This window comes from Phytophthora parasitica, assembly GCF_000247585.1.
Source record: "Phytophthora parasitica INRA-310 unplaced genomic scaffold supercont2.4, whole genome shotgun sequence".
Lineage (NCBI taxonomy): Eukaryota > Oomycota > Peronosporomycetes > Peronosporales > Peronosporaceae > Phytophthora > Phytophthora nicotianae.
The window spans coordinates 25,602-47,114 of NW_008648990.1; the positions used below are offsets into that span (position 1 = coordinate 25,602).

At 49.4% G+C, this 21,513-nt stretch overlaps 8 protein-coding genes across 8 annotated transcripts; 5 read left to right on the forward strand and 3 right to left on the reverse strand.

Annotated features, from left to right (window-relative positions):
• Window positions 1–880: 880 nt before the first annotated feature.
• Window positions 881–1,302, forward strand: PPTG_02976 (hypothetical protein; the record flags this gene model as incomplete). Its single annotated transcript, XM_008895641.1, has 2 exons — window positions 881–997; window positions 1,081–1,302. The coding sequence occupies 2 exons, from the start codon at window positions 881–883 to the stop codon at window positions 1,300–1,302; spliced, it is 339 nt and encodes a 112-aa protein (XP_008893889.1).
• Window positions 1,303–2,278: 976 nt separating this feature from the next.
• Window positions 2,279–3,862, reverse strand: PPTG_02977 (hypothetical protein). The gene is made up of 3 exons (XM_008895642.1): window positions 3,345–3,862; window positions 2,943–3,287; window positions 2,279–2,868 (listed from the first exon to the last, which is right to left on the reverse strand). The coding sequence occupies exons 1-3, from the start codon at window positions 3,777–3,779 to the stop codon at window positions 2,437–2,439; spliced, it is 1,212 nt and encodes a 403-aa protein (XP_008893890.1). The 5' UTR covers window positions 3,780–3,862; the 3' UTR covers window positions 2,279–2,436.
• A 48-nt stretch (window positions 3,863–3,910) lies between these two features.
• Window positions 3,911–5,753, forward strand: PPTG_02978 (hypothetical protein). Its single transcript, XM_008895643.1, has one exon. It carries the CDS (start codon window positions 3,934–3,936, stop codon window positions 5,260–5,262), a length of 1,329 nt encoding a protein of 442 aa, XP_008893891.1. The 5' UTR covers window positions 3,911–3,933; the 3' UTR covers window positions 5,263–5,753.
• Window positions 5,754–5,788: 35 nt separating this feature from the next.
• PPTG_02979 (hypothetical protein) lies at window positions 5,789–6,672 on the forward strand. Its single transcript, XM_008895644.1, has one exon. It carries the CDS (start codon window positions 5,893–5,895, stop codon window positions 6,442–6,444), a length of 552 nt encoding a protein of 183 aa, XP_008893892.1. The 5' UTR covers window positions 5,789–5,892; the 3' UTR covers window positions 6,445–6,672.
• PPTG_02980 (hypothetical protein) lies at window positions 6,511–7,388 on the reverse strand. The gene has a single exon (XM_008895645.1). The coding sequence runs from the start codon at window positions 7,245–7,247 to the stop codon at window positions 6,732–6,734; it is 516 nt and encodes a 171-aa protein (XP_008893893.1). The 5' UTR covers window positions 7,248–7,388; the 3' UTR covers window positions 6,511–6,731.
• Window positions 7,389–7,520: 132 nt separating this feature from the next.
• PPTG_02981 (hypothetical protein) lies at window positions 7,521–8,894 on the forward strand (the record flags this gene model as incomplete). The annotated part of the gene is made up of 3 exons (XM_008895646.1): window positions 7,521–7,940; window positions 8,020–8,385; window positions 8,466–8,894. 3 exons carry the CDS (start codon window positions 7,521–7,523, stop codon window positions 8,892–8,894), a joined length of 1,215 nt encoding a protein of 404 aa, XP_008893894.1.
• Window positions 8,895–9,384: 490 nt separating this feature from the next.
• Window positions 9,385–10,745, forward strand: PPTG_02982 (hypothetical protein; the record flags this gene model as incomplete). The annotated part of the gene is made up of 3 exons (XM_008895647.1): window positions 9,385–9,879; window positions 9,944–10,264; window positions 10,332–10,745. The coding sequence occupies 3 exons, from the start codon at window positions 9,385–9,387 to the stop codon at window positions 10,743–10,745; spliced, it is 1,230 nt and encodes a 409-aa protein (XP_008893895.1).
• Window positions 10,746–10,864: 119 nt separating this feature from the next.
• PPTG_02983 (hypothetical protein) lies at window positions 10,865–12,184 on the reverse strand. The gene has a single exon (XM_008895648.1). It carries the CDS (start codon window positions 12,135–12,137, stop codon window positions 10,986–10,988), a length of 1,152 nt encoding a protein of 383 aa, XP_008893896.1. The 5' UTR covers window positions 12,138–12,184; the 3' UTR covers window positions 10,865–10,985.
• Window positions 12,185–21,513: the final 9,329 nt, after the last annotated feature.

The window sequence follows — 21,513 nt, forward strand, 5'->3', positions numbered from 1 at the left end:
TCGAGATCAGTCTCAAGCAACAGGCTATCGACTGGATTGAGTCCGAAGGTGGTGGAATTCCATCTCGAGCGGAGCCGCACTTTCGTCAGCTCGGGTGGCGAGTGTCGGCGTCTGCCTATCACAAATGGTGGCGTGATTGGGACCAAATTCGTACGGAGTCTGTTGCTCGCTTTCGGCTTTTTGGTGGGGGGCCGCAAGCCCCTCCTAGGAGTTGTTGAAGACGAGTTGGTGGACTTGCTGTACGATAAGCGTCTACGGAAAGAGAAACTGACGCGGGAGTGGATAGCATCGACTACTATTGCACTTTTCCAGGCAAGTCGCACGGAAAAGCAGCACGAAGGCGACCCAATCCGATTCGTCGCGTCCGATCCGTGGGTGTCTAACACTTCGAAAGCGTACAAACCTCACAACACTCGGCGACGACGAGTTGGTGGAGCGAGCGGTTTCCTACATGACCTATTTGGGCGAACACAAGCCATCCATGAACCGCGACCGAACTATTCTAATGGACGAGACTGCTGTCTACTTTGAGGATGCTCGAACGCACACGGTCGACGAGGTTGGAGCACGTCACGTCGTCATTCGCTCTACTGGATTCTCTTCCATGCGGATTACTGCGGCGCTTGCAGTAACAGCATCAGGGAAGAAGCTACCGCCGTGTCTTATCTGGAAGCGAAAGACGCGGGGACCAATAGAGCGTGTTGGTGGGTGCTACGTTGCTTATCAAGAGAGAGCGTGGACCAGTACCTTCTCCTCAACTGGCTGGATTGGTACTTCCCTGAAGTAGCCAAAACGACTGGGCAGTATGTCATCTGGGACTCGATGCGGGCTTATATCGCCAAGAAAGGTCAAGCAGCGTTGCCACGAGAAGGAGATCGTCATGGTCGTGATTCCAGGAGGTTTGACGCCCTACCTCCAGGCGGGAGATGTTGGGATCTACAAGCCCTTTAAGGACAACCTGTGCAAGATCATCAATGAGTGGAAGCACTCGGACCAGGTTCGCTACACTAGAGGGGGGGGAACCCTCGTCCGCCTGAGGTCGAGTTGGTCGCAGCATGGGTAATGAAAGCGTGGCGACAGACGCCAGACTCTGTCGTCGCGAAAAGCGTTTCGATCTGTGGTTTTAGCGATGACCCTACTTCGTGGCACATTGCACGTCACGACGTGTACGGGACCAAGTTTCGAATGGCTTGGGAACTGCGTAGCCACGACGGTGCCGAAGATGACAGCGGAAGCTTTGACGACTGTGAAAGCTACGAGCACATCATGGAGACGCTGGACGACATCGTCATTGAGGATTAAACTGAAGCAAAAGATATGTTAGCGAGCTTGCAGCTAGGTTAATGACAATGCAGAAGGAGACTTACCATTTTAGCACGGAGAATTAACGTATTCGATGGGAATCGAACCCGCGACAACCCTGCTCCCAGTTGAGGCCCTCAATAAACCCAAGTGTCTTAACCACCTGTCAGTGCTGATGTCGGAATAGAGTGCGCATAAAATAGAGTGCGCAATTTCGATTTTACCGCACTCTAAAAAAATAGAGTCTCGCACTCTAAAAAAAATAGAGTCCCGCACTCTAATACGTATTATACGTTAGTTTTAAAATACTCATATAATGCCGGATTTTTAGACGACATTTCACACTAATTTTGAAGTTCACCAGTGGTCTATTTTCAAAAAAAAAAGTCTGTGCTGCTTGAGAACGTGTGTAGTGTACCTTTCACTTGTAGGTGTTAAAATCTGCTTACGTAAATTAGTCTGACCCAGACTAATTACTGTAAACACTAGGTTTATTTGCGCTTCGATTGATCTACAGTAGCAGCTGAAAATTACAATACTCTGCTGATAAATGCTGTTTACAAATGGCATTCACCTCGTGAAGTTTCTTGGTTGATCATGGCGTTTCTGTTGACAAGAATCAATGGTGACGTGCTTTTTAAAAATACATGGAGCACCCTGGTGGAAACATCGCCCTGTGTTTTGCTAGACAAGACATGTTGAACTTGGTCGGCTACTTCCTCGCAGTGGAGCTTTACAGTAATTGCTTATTGGATATAATTTACAGTAATTACAGTAATTGCTTTATTGGATATAAAAGGGAAATCTTCACTGATAATTGACAGTGCAAGTGGAACTATGGCGTTGTGAAAAATACTTTTTACAGTAACCCAAACACTTTGCACGGAGTACGAGCCTCGTTCTGCTTGTCGCCGCGCGAGCGTTCACTAACTACATGTAATGTTGAGCGCGCATGCGGAAGTACCTGTAGTATGTTGCACTGGCAACCTGATGTTTTTTTTTTCATTTACGAACAAGTATATTTTTCCAACAACTACAAAATGTCATTGAATGACTGCGATAGTCAAGATATTCACACGTGCATCGATAAACTGCATGACGAGCGGTAATACTAGCAAATCGACACCTTCGTTCTCAAGAGAATGCTTTCCAATCTTCCTCCACTAGAATCTCGCTTAATGTCTGGCGGTACCAGTCATTTGCCATGTTGTGCGAGCTCCTAGCCCAGTCAATGACCTTACGTGCAAGTTTTTCTTTGCCCGTGTTGCCATTTCGAAAGCGTGGCAACGTCTCTGAGTGCATCTCCACTACTACAGATGACAGTTGGTCCGAGCCTTCACTAGGTGATTCGGGCCGAACTCTGATCCATCCTGTCTTTTGGAGTTGGACTTCTTGACAAGTCATGTCTAGCTCTCCAAAGCCCGTGCGTCCAGCATAGACGATCGTGACGCAACCATCTTCGTCAACGTACTTGCGGCACGTGTGCTTGCCGCGGATATTGACCTGCCGGCCTAAGTGCATGGAAGAGCACGAAAATGATCGTGCCACAACGTCACTCTTCTCGGTCTACAGTAGTCACACATAAAGAAAAGCAGGTCAGTGAGGCTCACAACAGAAAATAATTGCCAGTGTTTTCGTACGTCGTTGAAAACTATTTTGTGGTTCGCTGGAGACAACGAGAACATCCTCCAGCACGCTGCAACTGCGGTCTTCGCGTTAAAAGGTAGTAGAGAGCATCCATGCGTCTCCAGCACAACCAGTGCTTCACTGTCCGTTCTCACTTGGGGCTCGCCCACTGAGATGCCCCACGTCGCAAACGACTGCACAGTTCTAGGGTCCTCCACTTGGCGCTGTTGCAACTTCAGATGTGTCTTCACGACCAACGTCAGCAAGTCGGCATATATCCCTTCCTCATCTGCCGACCCTAAGTCCCAGTAGCGAGGACCCTCGTCCTGCAACTGCATCATCGTGAGCCCAATCAACTCCTGCTCAGATAGATACGGTCAGCTTACTTCTCTGCAACAACTATTGTAAGTGTCTACCTTATCGCCTAAGGCCTTCTGAGCTTTGATCTGCAGTGCTTGCGCAGTACTTGTCTGAGTGCGAAGTATTGCTTTGAGCTGCTCGTTCTGCTTCTCGACGCGAGCTCGCTCTTTGAACTGGCGGTCAGCGATGTCTTCCCACACGGAGACAGGACCACACTTGGCACTGTGGCTGCTGCCACAGCTGAAATTGCCATTGATGAGGCCGTTTGCAGTCTGTGTACTAGCGAGTCGCCGCTTCTTGAGTTGCTCTAGGCGGTGCTCCAGTTTTCCAGCAAGTTCACGCAGGTTCTTGAGCTCCACCTGCTGCCTTCTCACGCGCTTCTTCTTAGGAGCTGGAGTGGTGTACAATATGCGAGCGTTTGGCAGATGCAGGGGCGAAGTGCTGCCCTCGGTGCTCGTGGCGTCGGGCGATAACAATCTTCCAACAGCCATCGCGCTGCCCAGCTTTGACTGCTTCAGTTGACCCGTCAAGTTTTATGGGGGTGACCATCATTCTTTCGGTTGATGTAATCACTGTTTACGGAATAACCTGCTCAAACGAATACATCACATTTTCGCAATTCGTGAGAGTGGTCATTTGATTCGGATGAGTTTCCTGATAAGTCCTAGCGACCCGGAGACGCTTGCGGAAGCGCTTGCCTTCGTGGATGGCTTCGACTTCCCCGACAACGACAGCAATACGGATGCGTCTTCAGGAAGCAGCGACAGCGGCGCTGGGACCTTTGTGGAGAGCCACAAGCGTCGTCGAAGCGATGTCAAAGTCGCGGACACACACGAGAAGACCAAGAGCAGGCGCAAGAACGCCGTGTACTCGGCACGTCTTCGTGCCAAGAAGAAGAACGAGATGCAGACGCTGAAAGAGCAGGTAGAGCAGTTGCAAATGCAGCTGGATCGTCTCAAAAGCGCGCATACCTTGCCGTCTTCAGTGTTATCAGGGGACGGTCGTATCGTGACAATGACCTCAGGAAGTTCCATAACAGACACGAGGCTTTGGCTGAAGGAGGCAACAGCTCAAGCCTATCAGAGACAACAAGCAGAGCAGCTGAATGCTCAGCTGAAGGTGCTACTAGCTAAAGTGGTCAAGCGGTCTAGGACGATGCAGGACGCGTTCCAGAACCTGCAGTCTCTGGGCTGTGAGATCAAATTGGCTGTGGGTGCGCCGTCGACAATTTTGGCGGGGTTCTCTTTGCGGAGCAATGATGCTACTTCGTATTTAGAACAGCTGCGCGAGTACGCAGACCAAATGTATGCTAGTGCCCCCGAAGTATTTGCTACCAGCGGAGCAGGAGCAGTTGAGTCTGCTTCGTTCGTTTCACAGATCAAGCGTGATCTCGTATCGGGAAGAAGATTTGTGCAGTTGTCTTCGGTGACACCATTGGCCAGCGACTTGGACACTACAAGCCGCATGATTTGGAAGGGAATGCAACTCAGGGACAACAAGTGCTCCACGTACAACGTTCATCGGCTGCATGTGAACACCAGCTCCATCGCAAAGAGTTTCTTCCTGACACTGGGAGATGATGATCCAACATTGTGCACTCTTCACGGGGCTGCCTTCGTACGTAAATTTGAGGAGCGAGATCGCATTTTGTATATCTGGACGACTGCTATGGTGCCACCAAGGCAGGAGGTGGAGGACACAAACACCAATAGCAAGTTACGGTTACTTTGTGTCCGTGAAAAGGGATGGGTCATGTTATCACGGTCTATTAAGAACCCTGAACATGAGTCACTGTTACGCACCTGTTACGAGGTCTCAAGTGAGCTGGATACGAAGCAACAAGATGCAAGCTGTGCAACAACGGAGACCGACTACAGTGACCATATCGGGAACCGTGTTATCAATTTACTAAGTAGCGAGTTGCGTGGATTCCACGAGCGCATTCAGAACAAACTACTAGCAGGCACGGCGTAGGCACACTAAGAGTCGCACCGTACTGTCGTGATGCTTGTGCGGTGCTCACGGCAATGTATCTATTTGATCTTTGCTAATATTCCAAGTGCCGCCGAGAAATGCAAATAGGAAATTTGAAGGATTTCACCTTGATGGCGCAGCAAGCTGACTTTTTTGCTCGGAGTACCGTTTGGTGGTGCTGGCTGCGAAGCCATAACTGCTAACCAAGAGTGCGTGGTACGTGGCTGACAAGATAACATCTGCGTGGCTTGATCCAGCACAGAACTGCGCATGCTCAGCGAACAGCTTCAGAGTCGTACAAGTACAAACCCATTGCCAGTAAAAGATCCTAACTAGTTAGCACGAAGTTCACGATGAACCTGACTGAAATCACAGTTACAAACGAAGTCAATATAAAGTCAACAAGATTGCTGAGTTTTGAGTGGTTGGTGGCGCCGTCTCAACGTATGACATCTCATTTGAACGACAAAGTCATCTTTCTACGGGACAAACACTCTGGTGTTCCGCAGCAGCAACACCGCACAATAATAAACCGCGTAATCGCTCAAAGTGATTCTTCATGTTGACTCCTTGAACACGGACGGGAAACTCAATGCAGTCACTCACTTTGAGATTTCCCCCCGAGCCCACATGAGTCTGCTATTTGAACCAAGTACGTCGAGCTTGCTCTCCGAACCCGAAATATATGAAGATCAGCTTTTTGCCACGGACCTCCTCTATCTCCTTGGCGAAGGGAGCTGGCCGACAGCCGAAATGCGTCAGCTTGACACCGCCCCCGTTGTCAACGAACCAACCTCGCGCGCTCTGAAACGTCTGCGTCCCCAGTGCTGTGAAGACGCTGAAGAGGAGCAGGTTATCAAGCCGAAGAGAATGCGAGCGACTCGTCCACGTCTGCGAAATAAGGGCAAGATCGAGATTTTGAGGCGTGAAATCCAAGCCCTCGAGTCGGAGCTTGAGGTTTTCCAGCGTGCCAAAGAAGACAGACTGGAGTGGCGCAACACAGAATCTCTGTGGAGGGCTATTGCTATGAAGCAAAGTCAGGAAAGAGAACGAGCAGAACAGCAAAACAAGGCGCTCAAGGCGCTGCTGACTGCACAACAAACGCTGACAACGTCGCTCTCTGGTGTGTTTAAGAGATGGCAAGACCTGCCTGTTCCAGATGCGAGCTCACTAAATATTTAGAGCTTTAGCCTAAAGCTCTAAATACTAAACGATTCCTAAAGTTTAGGACTCGTTATCATGCCGTGGCGAGAGTTATCATTACGCCTACACGTGCTTCAGTAACCTACACATCTGCATAAAATACTACGTTATTCCGACTCGAGCATTACTTTGCACACAGGCCAGCTACATGCAGCTGGCTTGTCATCTATGTGATCGTTGTTCAATAGTTATACAAATGCATGAGGCAAATCTGGGTTCCTACGCTTGCTATGATCCACCTTAACCAGAGCATAACAATTATGAGCTTACACATTGATCCGTGGATACCTTCGGCGCGACGAAGTGCTTACAGTGCAACGGACTTTACTTGAAAGCCGGAAGCGCCCGTTGAGGATTGACTTTGCAAGTATGTTTTGTGCAGCGATCATCCTCTTCAGCACTTTGTTGTCGTGTTCTGCACGTTCTCGCTGCTGTTTGTTTTTCGCTGCAATAAATTGCCACCGCGAGATGTGAGTACGCTTCACTGCTGTAGCCGCCAGTCCTCGTCCTGGACGTTGTAGATCTGCAAGCTCCACCCCAAGAGTTTGAATTTCGCGACGCAAGCGCTCGATTTTACTCCTTAATCGCAATCTCGAGCGTGGTGCTGGTAGCATCTCGCCAGCTTTCAATTTCGCGGTGCAAGTGTCCACCGTACTCGAGTCTGCACTCGAATCGCCGCAGGTGGAACTCGTGCAGCTCTCATCTTCATTATCCACGTCGAGTAGCGGGAGAATGTCTGTTGCAAAAAGTTGCTCCTCGCCTTCTCCAAATCGAAATCTCATGCTGATGTGTTGCGTCCTGCGCGCGAAAGCCGGAATGAGCCACCCGATCGTCTACAATATGCGCTTCTATACATGTAGCTTGCAGTGCACGGGTCATCAATTTGGCTGAACTTCCAATCAAGGGTTTGGAAAGCCTAGACATCAACAATACATTTTGTATGACTTTGTATGCCACGGTGTGGCCCACACGTTTACCACACCATTTAATGTAGCCACACGAAACATGTCTCATACATTCAGAATCAGTTCATTTTACGCATTTTTTCCGGCGTGATGTCCTTCGCTAGCTGCCAGACTCGCCCGAAGCGCGTGCGAGGCGAACGCCAGCGTCTACAGGACGCGCGATGGCGGCAAAGTAAGAAACAGGAGCGCCAGCAGCTGGAGGAGACAGCGCAACAACTAGAGACGCAGTTGGAGCAGCTACAGCAGAGTCAAAATCCTGTGCATTTTGATATTGGCAAAATGTCGCCCTTGTTGGCTGGAAAGACGGCAACTAGTCCACAACATAAGAAGAGGAAAAGCTATTTCCCATGCACTGCAGTCGGTAATGGCTGGCAGGCAAAGGCCGAATCCATGAAACAGCAGCGAGTCGAAGCTGAGCTGCTCAACACGACCCTCCGAAGGGCACTGGTTAAGGAGCAGAAGGTGGCCAAGTCTTTGAAGGCCATTATGAACAAGAGGCCTTACATACCGGTACACTATAATGCCATCAGCTTTAGTATGCATGCGCTACTTACACGCATAGGTTCTGACGCTTGTTGCTGTGTTGCAGCGTTCGATCATGTACGAAATGCGTCGAGCTAGTTGCTCCCAAACAGAGACCAGGACTCAAACCTTCCAGTGCTCGCAATGCTGTAATCCGACCACACTACACATTAACCCCACTGTCGTCCGGCGCGAGATCGAAGCGACGTTGCAGCGGATGCACACACAAGCCAACGCCGTTCTCAGCGCTTCTGGAGCGGACAATTCGCTTTCGTTCAACTTTAAAATTCATCTCGACCCGGGTGCTGGGCCTACAACGGAGGTGACGACGACAACCCCAATGAATTGTGGATTGGACCACGCAGTGAAGCTGCTGGGCCCAAATTGCTGTGTACAGAAGCCTGTCGATCTTCTTGGAGCACGCTGCGTCCCGGTAAGTTTGCGCACAAAGCATAATTCACAGATGAGAGATGTTATTAAGCTGTGTTGGTGTGTCTTCTTGTTGAAAAAAAGCCCCGCCGCCGTGGAAACGATGCGCACGTGCAGCAATTCACTGTCGAGCTGGGCGCTCCATACCAAACGCTGCTGCTAGACGGTTTTGGTTCGACACGGAAAAGTGACGACGGCAATCAGCGACTGATTTTGTGGGCTGCTATCTCTTTTGACAGGTGCGGAGCGCTCTGTTTCCGCGAGTGCACGTGGCTTGCTGTTCGCCGGTCGCCTTCAGATCCAGTGAACGAGTCTGTGATCCGGTCTCACTACTCGGTTGCTGCCGAAAAGGCTGCGGGCTGTACTGTCATCGACGGAGAAAGCATCGATAGTGTGCGCGATCGTGCGTTGTGCGTCTTGGGGAAGCAGATTAAAGAGCGATATTTAGCGATGCAGCGTGGAGTTCTACTTCAAACTGGGCGGGGAGACCTTGTCAGCTTTGTTGGGGCGTAAAGGATTCGGATACCGTGTTTGATGCTGCCCACGTGTTCACAAATGACGTATCTGTACAAACCAGTTGAAGGAGAATGATTGATTACGTGTTTTAAATGATTATGAACCAGAGGCAGATCGTGTCGGAGTGGTAAGTTAAAGACAACCACAAGATTGCAGCCACATCACTTGCTGCCTTGACGCCGTTGGTTGCTGATAATGTGATCGTAATACACCAGAAAAGACTGGATTTTCAAGTGGAATCATCAACACGAGCATTTTTCTCCTCAAATGTGTCGTTCGCAAGCGACTGGCAATTGACAATTGCGATGTGCTGTTGCAACTGTAACAAGGCCACACAGCGTCAAACGTTGTTTAGCGCTGTATCTGTCAACACTGCACGTACCCGCAGCTGCGTAAACACAACATACACATCTCGGTGGTCAAGTCAGGAGCACAGGCCCTCATTTATTATTGAATCATCTGAACCGCGCGCTGTTTCGGCTGGACAATGGACGGTGACAACGCGATTCCAGTGGCCATGTCGGAATTGATGGAGCTACTGGAAGACATCGAGAATTATCAACAAGACGGAGTTCCCAATACTTGGAGTGAGAGAACAGCTCAAACTGAGACTGCAGAGAGCGAAAGTGTACTCTTGAAGAATCGCATGCATACACGGCCACGTCCACGACGGAAGCGGATTCGGAAAGTTGGTTCTGTCCCGTACTCTACAGACTTACAGCGACGCAGGAGATCGGAGCTCTTGTCGTTACGGTCAGAAGCGCAGGAGTTAGAGCGCAAGCTGCTAGAGTTGCAGCAACAACCCAGCGGTGTTAAAACAAAGGTTTCTTGTCAGCCAAAGTGGCAGAATTTAGCAACGAGTGTCTGCCAGCAACGAGAGAAAGCGGAGAGCACGAACCGGGAACTGAAAAAAATCCTGTCAAACCGCTTCAGCTTCATCGCGTCGATTCAAACGTTATTACGGCGAAATGACCTACTCGAGGTATGATTTACATACGTAGATTCTGCCCATGAAGCTCATTTTACTGATGCTGGTCATTCTATAGGGAATCAAAACTTTGTCAGAGAACTCAATGCAGCTTTTAACCCAGCCTGGTACGGCCAATTCCCTGCTGAAGGAAATATCCGACAGCCTCGAGCAGATGCTTCCTCGTGCAGATTCCGTATTTCCTGCGTTGGATAGCTATATGGCTGTCGCGCTGAAAACTCACAAGAAACACCACGAGGTTCGTGGCACAATGGGCGACAACTGTGTTGAGACGATCTCAGTTACACCAATGCCATGCTCAATTGCAAAATCCGGGATGATCCTTTGGCAGCAGCTCATCAACAGAAAGGATACGGAGCCAGATAAGCTCTACCGATTCGTAAGTTATTGTGGTACATTTGCTTTCCATGCGGTCTGCACTCACCAGTTTTGTCATGACATGTCAGATCCGAGCTAGCCGCGATACCGCCCTTGAAATGAGCTTTACGTTGCCATTGAGTGATGAGACGAAAAGGTTATGGTATGTCGATGCAGTGAGTTCCTACCGCAAGTATGAAGAAGAAAATCGATTTGTTCTCGTCGGAAAAACTACTTGGAGACTTCGAGCAGGAGGACTCGAGTTTGAAACTCTTCACTGGACCGTTATTTCCCCATCTCCAACCCAGACACCTCAGTTGCAAGCATCAGTTGTTAAGAGCTGCAATCGGCTGCAAGTGACGCATTTGGACCCGTCATCCCTCCAAGCCATCGATGCGCGACACATGCTGCTCACGTCCATTGGTAGCAGACTGCGCAGATTTATGAAGACAGTGCAAGACCGTTTGTTACACTGCGCCACGGATCCCGCAAATCTCGATTAAAGTAGTATTGTCAAAACTATCCAAGAATTTAGCAGATAAGAGTATGCGCAAATTTGTTGGAAAAGAAGCTACTTCTGGGGTATTTTTTTCTACATGGAAAACACGAACGACTCAATAAATAATGTCGTAAACAAGGTTTATTGTTTCCACTCATCGCAAGATGACTAAGATATGATCTCGGAGAATCTGATCGCTGAATACCAAAAATCTGACTTCGAGATTGTCCATCGAGCTACAGCGCTAGATTATCCAGCCAACGTTGATATTCCAATCTTCTTCTACTAGCACTTGATTTATGAGCTTACCACAAACGTCCGTAATGGCATCATGAGAATTCACCACGAAATTTGTTAGTGCTCCAACTTGCAGCTCTTGGTCAGCAATATCATCTTGCAATTCCACCCTCATCCTACAATATGACCGCAGCGATGTTGACATCATGGTCTTCGAAGTATCAATGAGACCGGATTGTGCGTCTTCAGGTGAGATATTAACTCCTCGAAGGACAATCCATCCCACCTGATTACACCACAGTCCACTGAGCTTAACGCCGTTGATCTCAACAGGTTCGGTGAGTGACTTCCACACAATCATGACACTGTCGTTGTCTACATACTTGCGGTACGTCTGTTTACCTCGCACATTTGACTGAAAAGATCCCGCATTAAAATCAAGTGCATACGAACGAGCCACCAGGTTTTCGGTTGCGACTCTTTCCTCATGGAAATAGCTCATTTTTATACTCGGTCCTTCGTCCGTGAATGCTCTCCAGTAGGCCCTTTCCGTCACATGGACATCAAACGGCAACATGGAACTCGCCTTTGTCACAAACGCAACGCCTGTATCCGATTCCGAGTCACTCGTCACCCGCAAGTTGCAGAATGATGCTGTTCGATCTGCAAACTCGAGTCCGCCAAATATGTTATCCGCGTCAAGATGTGCGCGTTCCACGTGTGCCAATTGATCCGCAAAAATCTCATCGTCCGTTGGAGCCACAGCCGGCAGTTTGAAGCGCTTGTTGTCCGCCAATTCAGCCACCTCCTCGTCCCTCAGACGCTTGCGCAGCAGCCGCTCCAGCTTGGTGGCGAGTTTCAGCTGGCCCTCTAGAGATGCTCTGAGTTTCTGGTTCTTCTCCTCTGCTCGCGCTCTTTCTGTTTGCTGTCGCTCCGCAATGCCCTTCCAGATTGACGTCTCAGCATTGAAAGCGGTTGTGTGACCCGCGTCGTCACTTTGTCTAGTCTTGAGCTGCATCATCTGCTGCTCCAGCTTTCCTACCAGACCCCGAAGATACTCGAGCTCCAGTTTCTGACGTCGAATGCGCTTCTTCTTGGGCTTGGCAGGGGGTTCTACAGCGCATGGTTGTTGGGTAGGCAGTAGATGCTCGACCTTCATTCTTAAAGTGACTGTAAAACTGGCTCATTAAAAAAAAACAATTTTTGAACAGTGCTTTCTAAGAAAAATCCGTTATGTAATAGAAAGCACTTTGTTCCGAAAACGGTTTGGGGACAAAGTTTTTTTCAGAAAATCTGGCACTTTACCTAATTATTTTGGATTTTATACTTTATATAATATTTATACCCAAAACTTTCTCTCAAATTCAAAATATTAACAAAGCCGTGCTTCGCACGGATAAGCTCTGGATTTTGTGCGACTAAAACTTTGATGTCGTCATGGACGTAAGTAACATGTAGGGCCTTCAGATAACTTTATACACTCAACTTCGACTGATCGAAGTTCATGGTTCGTAGAGAAAGCACACTAATATCGAGTCTGTTAGACAGAGTTGATACTGTGAAAATGCAAAAGTGATATTTTCCTTAAGTATCTTCCTGCAAACATCTCTGGCAGCCACCTGTGCCTCTTGTCGGTGCTTTATAGTCGGCGCCCGAAGCCGTTCTCCTCGCCAGTGTCGACCGTAACCACGGTCCAAATCTGACACTCCTCCTCGTTCGTCGCACTCTCGGTAGCACTCGTCACTTTAACTGGGAGATCGCCCGCAGCCCCGCTATATTCGGTGCCGGTAGCGCTCTAAGTTAGAAGGTCCGCCATCATGAGGCGCGACTCCACGTACTCGTGACTAATTACCCCTTTCCTAGCAAAGTCGCAGATTAACTTCGCGCGGATGTTCACGTGCTTCGCGCTCGCCATGCTCTCTTCCGATCCCAATTGCATAATCGCAGCCTGATTGTCCATCTTCATGGGCACCTTCCACCACCTGGAACCCCATTCCACGCACCAACTCCCGCAGTCCCAGCAACTCAAGACCCACGTGCGACGCCGAAGTGAACTCAGCTTCCATCTTGGTGAGGGCTGAACCCGGGCTGCTTCTTACAGACTCGCTGCACGACGCCCCCATTCATGGTTATCACGCCCCCCCCTCCCAGACACGGATTTCTCGTCATTCTTGTCGTCAGCGAAGTCAGCGTCACTCCTGATCTCCAGAGCTATTTCGCCGTCGCCCCTTGTCGACGCCTGCACGGTGAGCTTCTAGCTCTTCGCGCTCTTCAGGATCCTCACGATCTTCTTCGCTAGCTTCCAGTCGGTCGTGGTCGGTTGTCGTGTCCTTCGCGTTGCCTTGCGTACTGCAAAGCTAATGTCAGGCCTCGTGCAGCGCTCGATCCAGAGCAAGCTTCACACGAGCGTCTGGAAGTTGCGGGTCGTTAGCTCACATGGAGCACCCGCGTTGGTCAACTACTGGGGTTCGTCGACCTCCGCCTCCTTAACCGGGACCCGCACGCCGTTCGCATTCACCAGCACGTACTACCCGAGCAGCTCCTCTATCGTCGATTGCCGATCCAGCGTGTAGCCCTCGCCCACGTCTAGCTCTACACGCATACCGAGAAATTTCCTCACCTCACCTAGGTTATCTACCGATAAAACACTCATCGAGCGGAAGAACTCGTCCACGAGTCCCACCTTGGACGCGGCGACTAGAAGGTCATCGACGCACACACCCACGATCATCACTGTACCGTCCTCTCGCTTGTAAAACACACATGTCGGTTACGCACCGCATGAAGCCCGCCTCCTCCAGCTTCGAGTGCAGGTGCATCGTTCACAGCCTGTCTGCTTAGCGCAAGTCGTACACCGACTTCTTCAACCGCAGCGCTAGCTTCACACCCAAGCTTGCGCATCACCTTTTAGCTGATCACCATTCTCTACGGGATCTCCAGATAGATCCCGGGATACTGCTCCTTCTCCCTTCTCGGCCTTGACGTACGCGTTGGGGATGTCACCGTGCCTTGCCAGCAACCCCCCCCCCCCCCCCATCGACGAACAAACACCAAAATGACCTTTACCGTGCTCAATTCCATTACCACCGCGAAGGTGAGATCGAAGTCAACGCCGATGATCTGCTCGTTACCGCACGCAGCGAATCTGGCCTTGAATCTCTCGATAGCTCCGTCCGCGTCGGTCTCAGTTTTGAATACCCCTTTCGTGTGCAGTATGTGGCTGCCGATCAGTGGCACCACCACGACCCCCACTCCATTCCCTCCAGCGCTCTGAGCTCCTCCGCGATGGTATCAGCCATTTTCGGCTCCTCTTCGCTTGCCTCTAATTCTTCTTGTCAGGCTCCCGGGCGCTGTTCACCACGTCCGCGGTCTGTCCCGTCTGTTGCCCACCCGTTCCTCGCGTAGCCGAGCGCGTCTAATGTCTGTCCAACGTCCACCGGTTCTTCCCGCGACGCCTAGCCATTCCCTTCGGTTGTTCCGCCTAAGTGCCCTTTTCCGAAACGTCCGTGTCCTCCGATTCCTCCGAGCCGCCGAGGTCCACGCGATTCGACTGTCCATTCTGCACATTCGACAACGCCTCGACTTTGCTTTCGTGCTGCGTCACTACGACTACACCGACGGACAGAATGCAACGGTCACTTTCCCGTTTGTGCAACAACAGGGCAATAGCAGTTGTCTCTTTTTTATGTAAGAATTAAAAACAGTTTTAGGCAAAATTAGGAGAAAACTGTATTTTGCACTAAAAGTTGGTTTTGAGAGCCTTGTTGAACGCACTTGTGACTGTGTCCGCTGTGATAGATTCCCACGCGGAAATTGCACGTTTGATCGTAGCAAGGCGTTTTTCCTTAGCTAGTGCTCTCAAATAGCCACAGAGCCTTCAACGGCCCCATGATACCAACATCAAGGGCCTGGCAGACCGAAGTTGCGTTTTTTGGTAGTGGCTGGAGCACAGCCTTAAGCTCCTCTGATACGATAGCCTCAGACTCGCACGAAACGTGGCACTCCAAATTGTCTACAAGTAGCAGAGACGACTGTGTGATATGCTGTTGCAGTAATACACGCAGATAGATTCTCCATACGCGAGTGTCCATCCACGCTTTTGTCTGAACAGTGTAGATATGTCCTAAAACGATAATGTGTTAGCCTTATAAACTTATTTTAGCAAACAATAACTTGACGCACCTTCGGGGTAAGTGGGCAGTTCCTCCTTCTCGATAATACCGTTTGGCTCACCACGTAAAATGAAAAGCAGTGGAAGCTTAACACCGTCCGCACGAATCGTACATACCGCTGTTAAGCGAGCTGAATGCTTCTGCTGGGCCGTTATAGCTGATGACTGACCTTTTTCGGACAATATTTGTCCCGGAGGTGCGTCAAAATATATGCCAGTTTCATCACAGTTATAAACTTGACTAGCAGCGTAGTTGCTGTAGTTAGCCTTGAATAACCTAGCAAAGTTATCTTGAACTTCTACTAAGTCCTCTAGTTTTTCCTAAAATGCAATACAAGATGTTAGATTCCGTGAAAACAATAGGAAAGAAAAAACTACCTTAAGGCCGTGCGGCGTACGCTGGACGAAGCCGTGCCGGTACTCGAAACACTGCAGCAGCCTTTGCAGAGACTGATACGCAGTGTATATATCCTTCATTCCTGCCGCGTAGTCTTCTAGCCACTCTGAGTGCTCGTCGCGAACATACGCGGCCATTATGGAGGCCGTGAGAGGCAGCGACTCGCGTCTCTTGTCTTTCATGAATACTATTAGCTCGACCTTGAATGGGATGACCTCGGGGCGGCCAGGCGCCCAGGACAGCGTTTTCGCACTGCCTCTAAACGCGAAGATGTCTTCTTTCTTCTCCCGCCACGATTCTAGGATTTTTTTGGACCCTAGCAGCCTCGTGGGTACCTAAACCTAGTGTAGCGAGCAGAACATCCCGTTTTTGCTTCATTGAGTAGTGCATTCGACGCTGCTTGGGGGCGGAGAAAACCTCATCGAGGAGGCCCTCGATGGCGAGCTCTTCTGGCGGCGGTGGTGGCTCTGACAGGGGGTCGGGGGCTGCCTCCATTTTAGCGACTGACTGGTTCAGATTTAGCTGCCGTGCAATTCGGCGTTTTCAATGATTTGATTGGCTGATAAAAACGATTTGCGCGAACTCTGCACGCACGCGCCTGTTTACGTTTGGTTTTGCTGACCGTTGCATTCTGTCCGTCGGTGTACCTTGTCCCTCGGTGTGTACACCCTGAAGCGCTTTATCTCGTCGCCCTTTCCTACGATCATGCTCCTCATACCCAATGACTTATTCTTACCGTCCACATGCGCCAAACAGGGAGTCCCGAACACCCCGATGTCGCTCAAGTCCGGTGTGCTCTTTGTGAACATCTGCAGCGGCAACTTCATCCTTGAGTTCACCTTCGTCGGGCTCCTGTTCAATATATTATGCCGCATACTCCGCGGCGTCCCAGCAAAAGCTCAGAGGTAGACCTCAGGCGAAGACCATGCTCCGCACCATGTCCATGACGATACGGTGCATTCTCTCCGCCTTGGCGTTGCTCGCCTGGTTGCGAGGTTCACTGACCTACCCCCTCATCCAGGTATCCTTGCTGGACAGATCCAAGGTCTGGTACTCCCCGCCACCGTCCGTCCTCAACACACGGATTCGGCAGTCGAACTGACAATCAACAAACGCCATAAAATGCTTAAACTTCTGCGCCACGCCGTCCTTGAACTTCGCCATGAAGATTTGGCAGTAGTGCGATGATCAACAGGGTTGACCATGTACCATTTTCCAAGTCGGTCACTTGGAGTCATCGGCTCCTTCAAATTCGAGCAGATGACTCCTCCGATTACGTATATAGGCGAGTTGCTCCCACTTTCCCTCTTCGACTGTTTATGCATGGCCTGCTTGCCTTGAGCGCAGACCAAGCAGTTACCTGCTCGTCCGTGAGAGAGATCCCCGAATGCCGAGTCCTTCGTCATCTTATTGAACGTGTCGTAGTTTAGATGCCCTTACCTACCGTGGAAATGCACGAGCGGCCCGGGCTGCACGTCCTGCCTTCTCGATGTCGAATACTGCCCCCCCCCCCCCCCCGTCAACGGCAACCGCAATACGGTGCTTTCCTCGGTACGCAAGTCCGTACCCGTTTGCCTCTAACAACCCGTACGATATTATGTTCCTTTGCGGGTTCTCCACATACTGCACATCCATCCGTCGCACCTTGGTCAACTTTGCCATCGCCGTAGTTAGAGTATCACGCTCTCGCGCTTAGTTACCCTCAGTGCTCCGCCGTCACGCACTGACACTAGTAATCATCCGCGTCCTCCAGCAGGTTCGGATCGTTCACCAGATGACGACTGGATCCACTATCCAGAATCCAGCCCATCCGTCATGGCGGTCGAATATTCGACCGTGAACACGAAGTCGGCGCCCCGCCCTCTCCCTCTTCTTGTTAGGACAGGCCGCCCGCACGCGGCCGGTCTTACCGCACTTGTAGCACTTGCGGTCGTCCTTCTCGTCCTCATGCACATCGTTGTCCTCGTCCCGGCAACTGCTTGCCGCCCAGTTCGATCTTCGTTGACTGAACGAAGTGCGCCAGTTCCTCCGCTTGGCGCATGTAATCCGTGCGTACCAGGATCAGCCTGGACAGCATCGACACCCGCATGTCCGGATCTTGCATAGTGCACGATGTTGTGCAGGACCAGATTGTCCGCATCACCGCACGCCTCGCTAATCACCACAATATACAGATAATGCTCAGTTCAGCTCCTATTTGAGCTCTTTGGCGCCGTGGACATCTTCATGCCCTCCGCAGGTGCAATATTCGTGGCAAACGTATGCAGCATGCGCTGCATCGCATGCTCTAGTGTCGGTTGCTCTTCCAACCTGCCCTCAACCTGCTGGCTCTAATACCGCTTCGCCATGCCGCAGAGATGGTGACCGAGGATGTCGACGTTAACATCCTCGGTCCACTGGGGCTCACTTGCACACTCGGCGAACCTGATCTGACCCACGAAACGCCCCCCCCCCCCCCCCATCAAGGAAGCCGCTCCCAAGCCCTTGATCCAGTTCTTTGCCGTCGAACGGTCGGATCCCCAGCTTCCGCTACCTGATGTCGGGCATCCTGGCAAATTCCGGTTCAGGTGGAATCGACGGCTGTACCGGTGACTAGTACGCCTGTGGCGGCACGTAGTGCTGCGACAGCGCTGGGTGCGGCGCCTGAGCCATCTCGACGGCATCCCGGTACTCATGCTGCTTCATGTCAAAACGTGGCGGCGTCCGGTCCAAGGTTTGCCTGTCCATGGCTCTGCCCAGGCCCAGTGACGACCCGAACACGCTGACCTCGCAACTGTTGAGCCGCTCCTTCTCCTCCTGTCGCTCTTGCGACGTCTTCATGCGCTTGATGCGCTCTGTGAGGTCCTTGAGTAGATCCAGTAGCTTGCCCTGCGTTTCCTTCTGCTAGAACGCCTTCTTGATCTCATCAAGTTCGCCGTACTGGCTGACCGCCCGTCCTGACTTTGCTCTGCTTCCGGCTTGCGGTGAGCTTCGTCCGCGACAACAATATGAACCATTGGGCTCATAACCTAGTAGACAGAGTTAATACTGTGAAAATGTAGAAGTGAATATTTGCCTTAACTATCTTCCCGTAAACATCTCTGGTGCCTCTTGTCTGTGCCTATCGGTATAGTCGGCACTCGAACCGGTTCTCCTCGACACTGTGGGCTGTACCACGGTCCAAATCTGACTGAGGCATCATCAATATTACTGACGCATGTAGATAGTTAAAACCAATAACTAAAAAGTTCTGGAAAGGTAGGCCGTTAACGCAAAGCGGCTCAAAATCAAAAAGAATTTATTATCAGTGAAAATAACTTAACCTTGCAAAACGCTCCGATATTGAAAAAAAAAACCATGCTTAAGCTATGATGGCTCGTTTTAGTGTTTAATACGCAAGAGTTGGGGAGAAGTGCATCTGCAAATGTAGAAAGCTTCTCAGGCCAAAATCAGCTATAAAATTCGTTTTTTTATTCTCATCGTTGCATTTTCTATCCTGTAGTCGAGTACTTCAGTGCTCAATGTATACGGGGTGGGGGTCTAATCTTTGAATTTACTTGTTTTTTCCGTTTTGCTAAACGAGTCATCCTGTCTTGGAAGAAAATTAGCATATCAACGTGGTAATGAATTTCGAGATAAGAGCATAAACAGCAATCCTCTTAGGTAATTGTATTTATTCGCCACAGTCGACAACGCACAGAGGTTGGTAAAAAAAGATTCGTCGTCACGGCAGTTGTCACTTTAAATTCAATGACCAAGACAGTCTTAGGAATCGTAGGGGCCTACGAAAGAAGGTAAATAAGATTTGGATCGTCACATATATTTGGTGGGTTGCTGACAAAATCTGTCGTTTTCTTTTAACTGATTGTGCATATGTTTCATCGATATTGTTAAATTTTCCTACAAGTGCTACAACATATCGTTTCTCAGAGTATATGTATGGTTTGGAAGTCTCAAAATAGTTCAGTAGGTTGCAAAATATAGATGAAGGACAGTCACTAGAAGCTAAGGTATCCCCACCGTGACAGCTTTGCCCTTAGCTGGAATAACAAAATACGCCCACAGTAGGTATTATACTTGGCTTGGGGGGGGGGTATTATTCTCAGTATGAAAGATACATTTATACTTAAAGTATTATCCGACGAGCGAAGTGCTATAACAACTGACTAAAACACTAATCATTCAGCCTAAAGAGATCAACATCTCGCTGAGTGAAGCAAGGAGGGCCACACTTTATCTCGGCCACAACCTGAATAGATAGCCTCGCTCGTGGGGCTACGCTTGGCTTGTATGGTAAGATAATAATTTTTATTCTGGATGCCCATGATGTACACTCTGGTGTCGGTGCATCTCCTTACTGTTTCAGTATAGTTTACGGGTACCGCCAGAGCTCAAAACGAATGTGTACATCCATTATTTTCAACAGGTTACAAGTGTATTGTTTCAAACAGAGAACTATTTCTAATCTGCTCAAAACCATGCTATGCACCAGTAAACACCCTGACCTTTAGATACACGTGATCCACGCATCAACGTATAGTTATTAGTCTTGAAAACACGAGGTAAGGCCGTCGATAAAGGTAAGGTATTATCCATTTGCAGACACAACCAGCAACGTCGCATTGCTCTTGCTGGCTGAACTGTAGCAGCTGATGGATCAACCCCGATGGGTACACCAGATGCCGGATAAATCAGGAACCTTACACAAAAGCTGTGAATAATTCTAACAGGCACTTCATTGCAATCTTCTCCGGATGGGTCAAACTTCACGGATAACATAAATATACAAAAGGTTAGTTTATATAAACAATGCCAATAAAAAAGAACGGGGATGTATCATATCGAGTTGAGACTAGGTATTAATCATCTAATGATTAATACAACGTCGTTGCGATCCCGGGTAGAACTCTGGAAATAAAATTCAGAGAGATGACTATTCAATACTGCATGCCCCACCAACCGTTGACGCTCCAATCTTCGGGAGTTTATCAGAAGGGACAGTGTTTGAGTAAGATGCCTGGTTTCTTCTCATTGAAATCTATGTCGACTTTTAATAATACGTTTTGATAAGATATTTAACACAGGAGTGTTTACCTCAGTATTTGACAAGCTGATCGATACAAAAACTTCTAATTTCTATTAGATTTTTATGGTACATGAATGACACAAATGTTCTACCCCGAAAGCAACAAGGGACTTCCGCCTACAACGTATCTGCCTAAGCGAATACTTTTCCCTTTCTTCATGCATATGGCTGCGTCATGGTCCGTTGTTTTGCAAATTGAACATTGATAGGCTTTCGTACTGATTGGAGTGTGGCCCGAATATCACCCGCAAAAAAGCTTATAGAGACATGTCAACTGTTTGACTTGATGTGGAAGAACCGCTCGATTTTCAACAAGTTGGACGTCCTTCTCGCCTGTTGGGAATGCGTTTTGCTGTTTGGATGTATAGACTGGTGCTCGTGCAACAACCGATCTAAATCCAGCTTGTTGGTACGTCGGAGATGGACGAATTGCTGTGTCGCGTTTAAGGTTGCACTTAAGCGGAAAGGCAATCATAACGTTCTTATACAGTTGCTGGTAAGTGTCTAGCAAACGAGCAGAAAGAAATAGTTTTTCGGTGTTGGATTTTGAGACACCACAGCGGGTCACTGCAAATTGAAAATTTGACAGCAGGTGGCGGCAAGGAATGGCAAGTTGTGTAATGGGCCTACGGTGTTCCCGCTACTTCGGCTTACACGTATGCGCTCGTGTATGAGGAAGCGTAAAGTAGCTTTACTTAGATTAACTATACCTCATCCAAAAGTAAAAAACATTATTGAAATCAGCAAAACAAAGCCGACTTACGGTAAAACGAAAACTGCTATTTATAATTTATGTCTTTGTTTGGGCTCATAACCTGATAGAGGTCACGAATCTTGGAAGACGTAGGGGCTTGTAGGAAGCGAAGGGAGGAGTCACCACTCGGAGAAGAAGACCAGAGCGT

Coding starts and splice junctions, on each gene's coding strand:
- PPTG_02979 (XM_008895644.1), top strand. CDS start 5,893: ATGAGTCTGCTATTTGAACCAAGTACGTCGAGCTTGCTCTCCGAACCC.
- PPTG_02977 (XM_008895642.1), bottom strand. CDS start 3,779: ATGGCTGTTGGAAGATTGTTATCGCCCGACGCCACGAGCACCGAGGGC. Junction 3,288..3,344: donor AGAAGGCCTTAGGCGATAAG/GTAGACACTTAC, acceptor CTATCTGAGCAG/GAGTTGATTGGGCTCACGAT. Junction 2,869..2,942: donor ACAAAATAGTTTTCAACGAC/GTACGAAAACAC, acceptor TGACTACTGTAG/ACCGAGAAGAGTGACGTTGT.
- PPTG_02980 (XM_008895645.1), bottom strand. CDS start 7,247: ATGAGATTTCGATTTGGAGAAGGCGAGGAGCAACTTTTTGCAACAGAC.
- PPTG_02978 (XM_008895643.1), top strand. CDS start 3,934: ATGAGTTTCCTGATAAGTCCTAGCGACCCGGAGACGCTTGCGGAAGCG.
- PPTG_02983 (XM_008895648.1), bottom strand. CDS start 12,137: ATGAAGGTCGAGCATCTACTGCCTACCCAACAACCATGCGCTGTAGAA.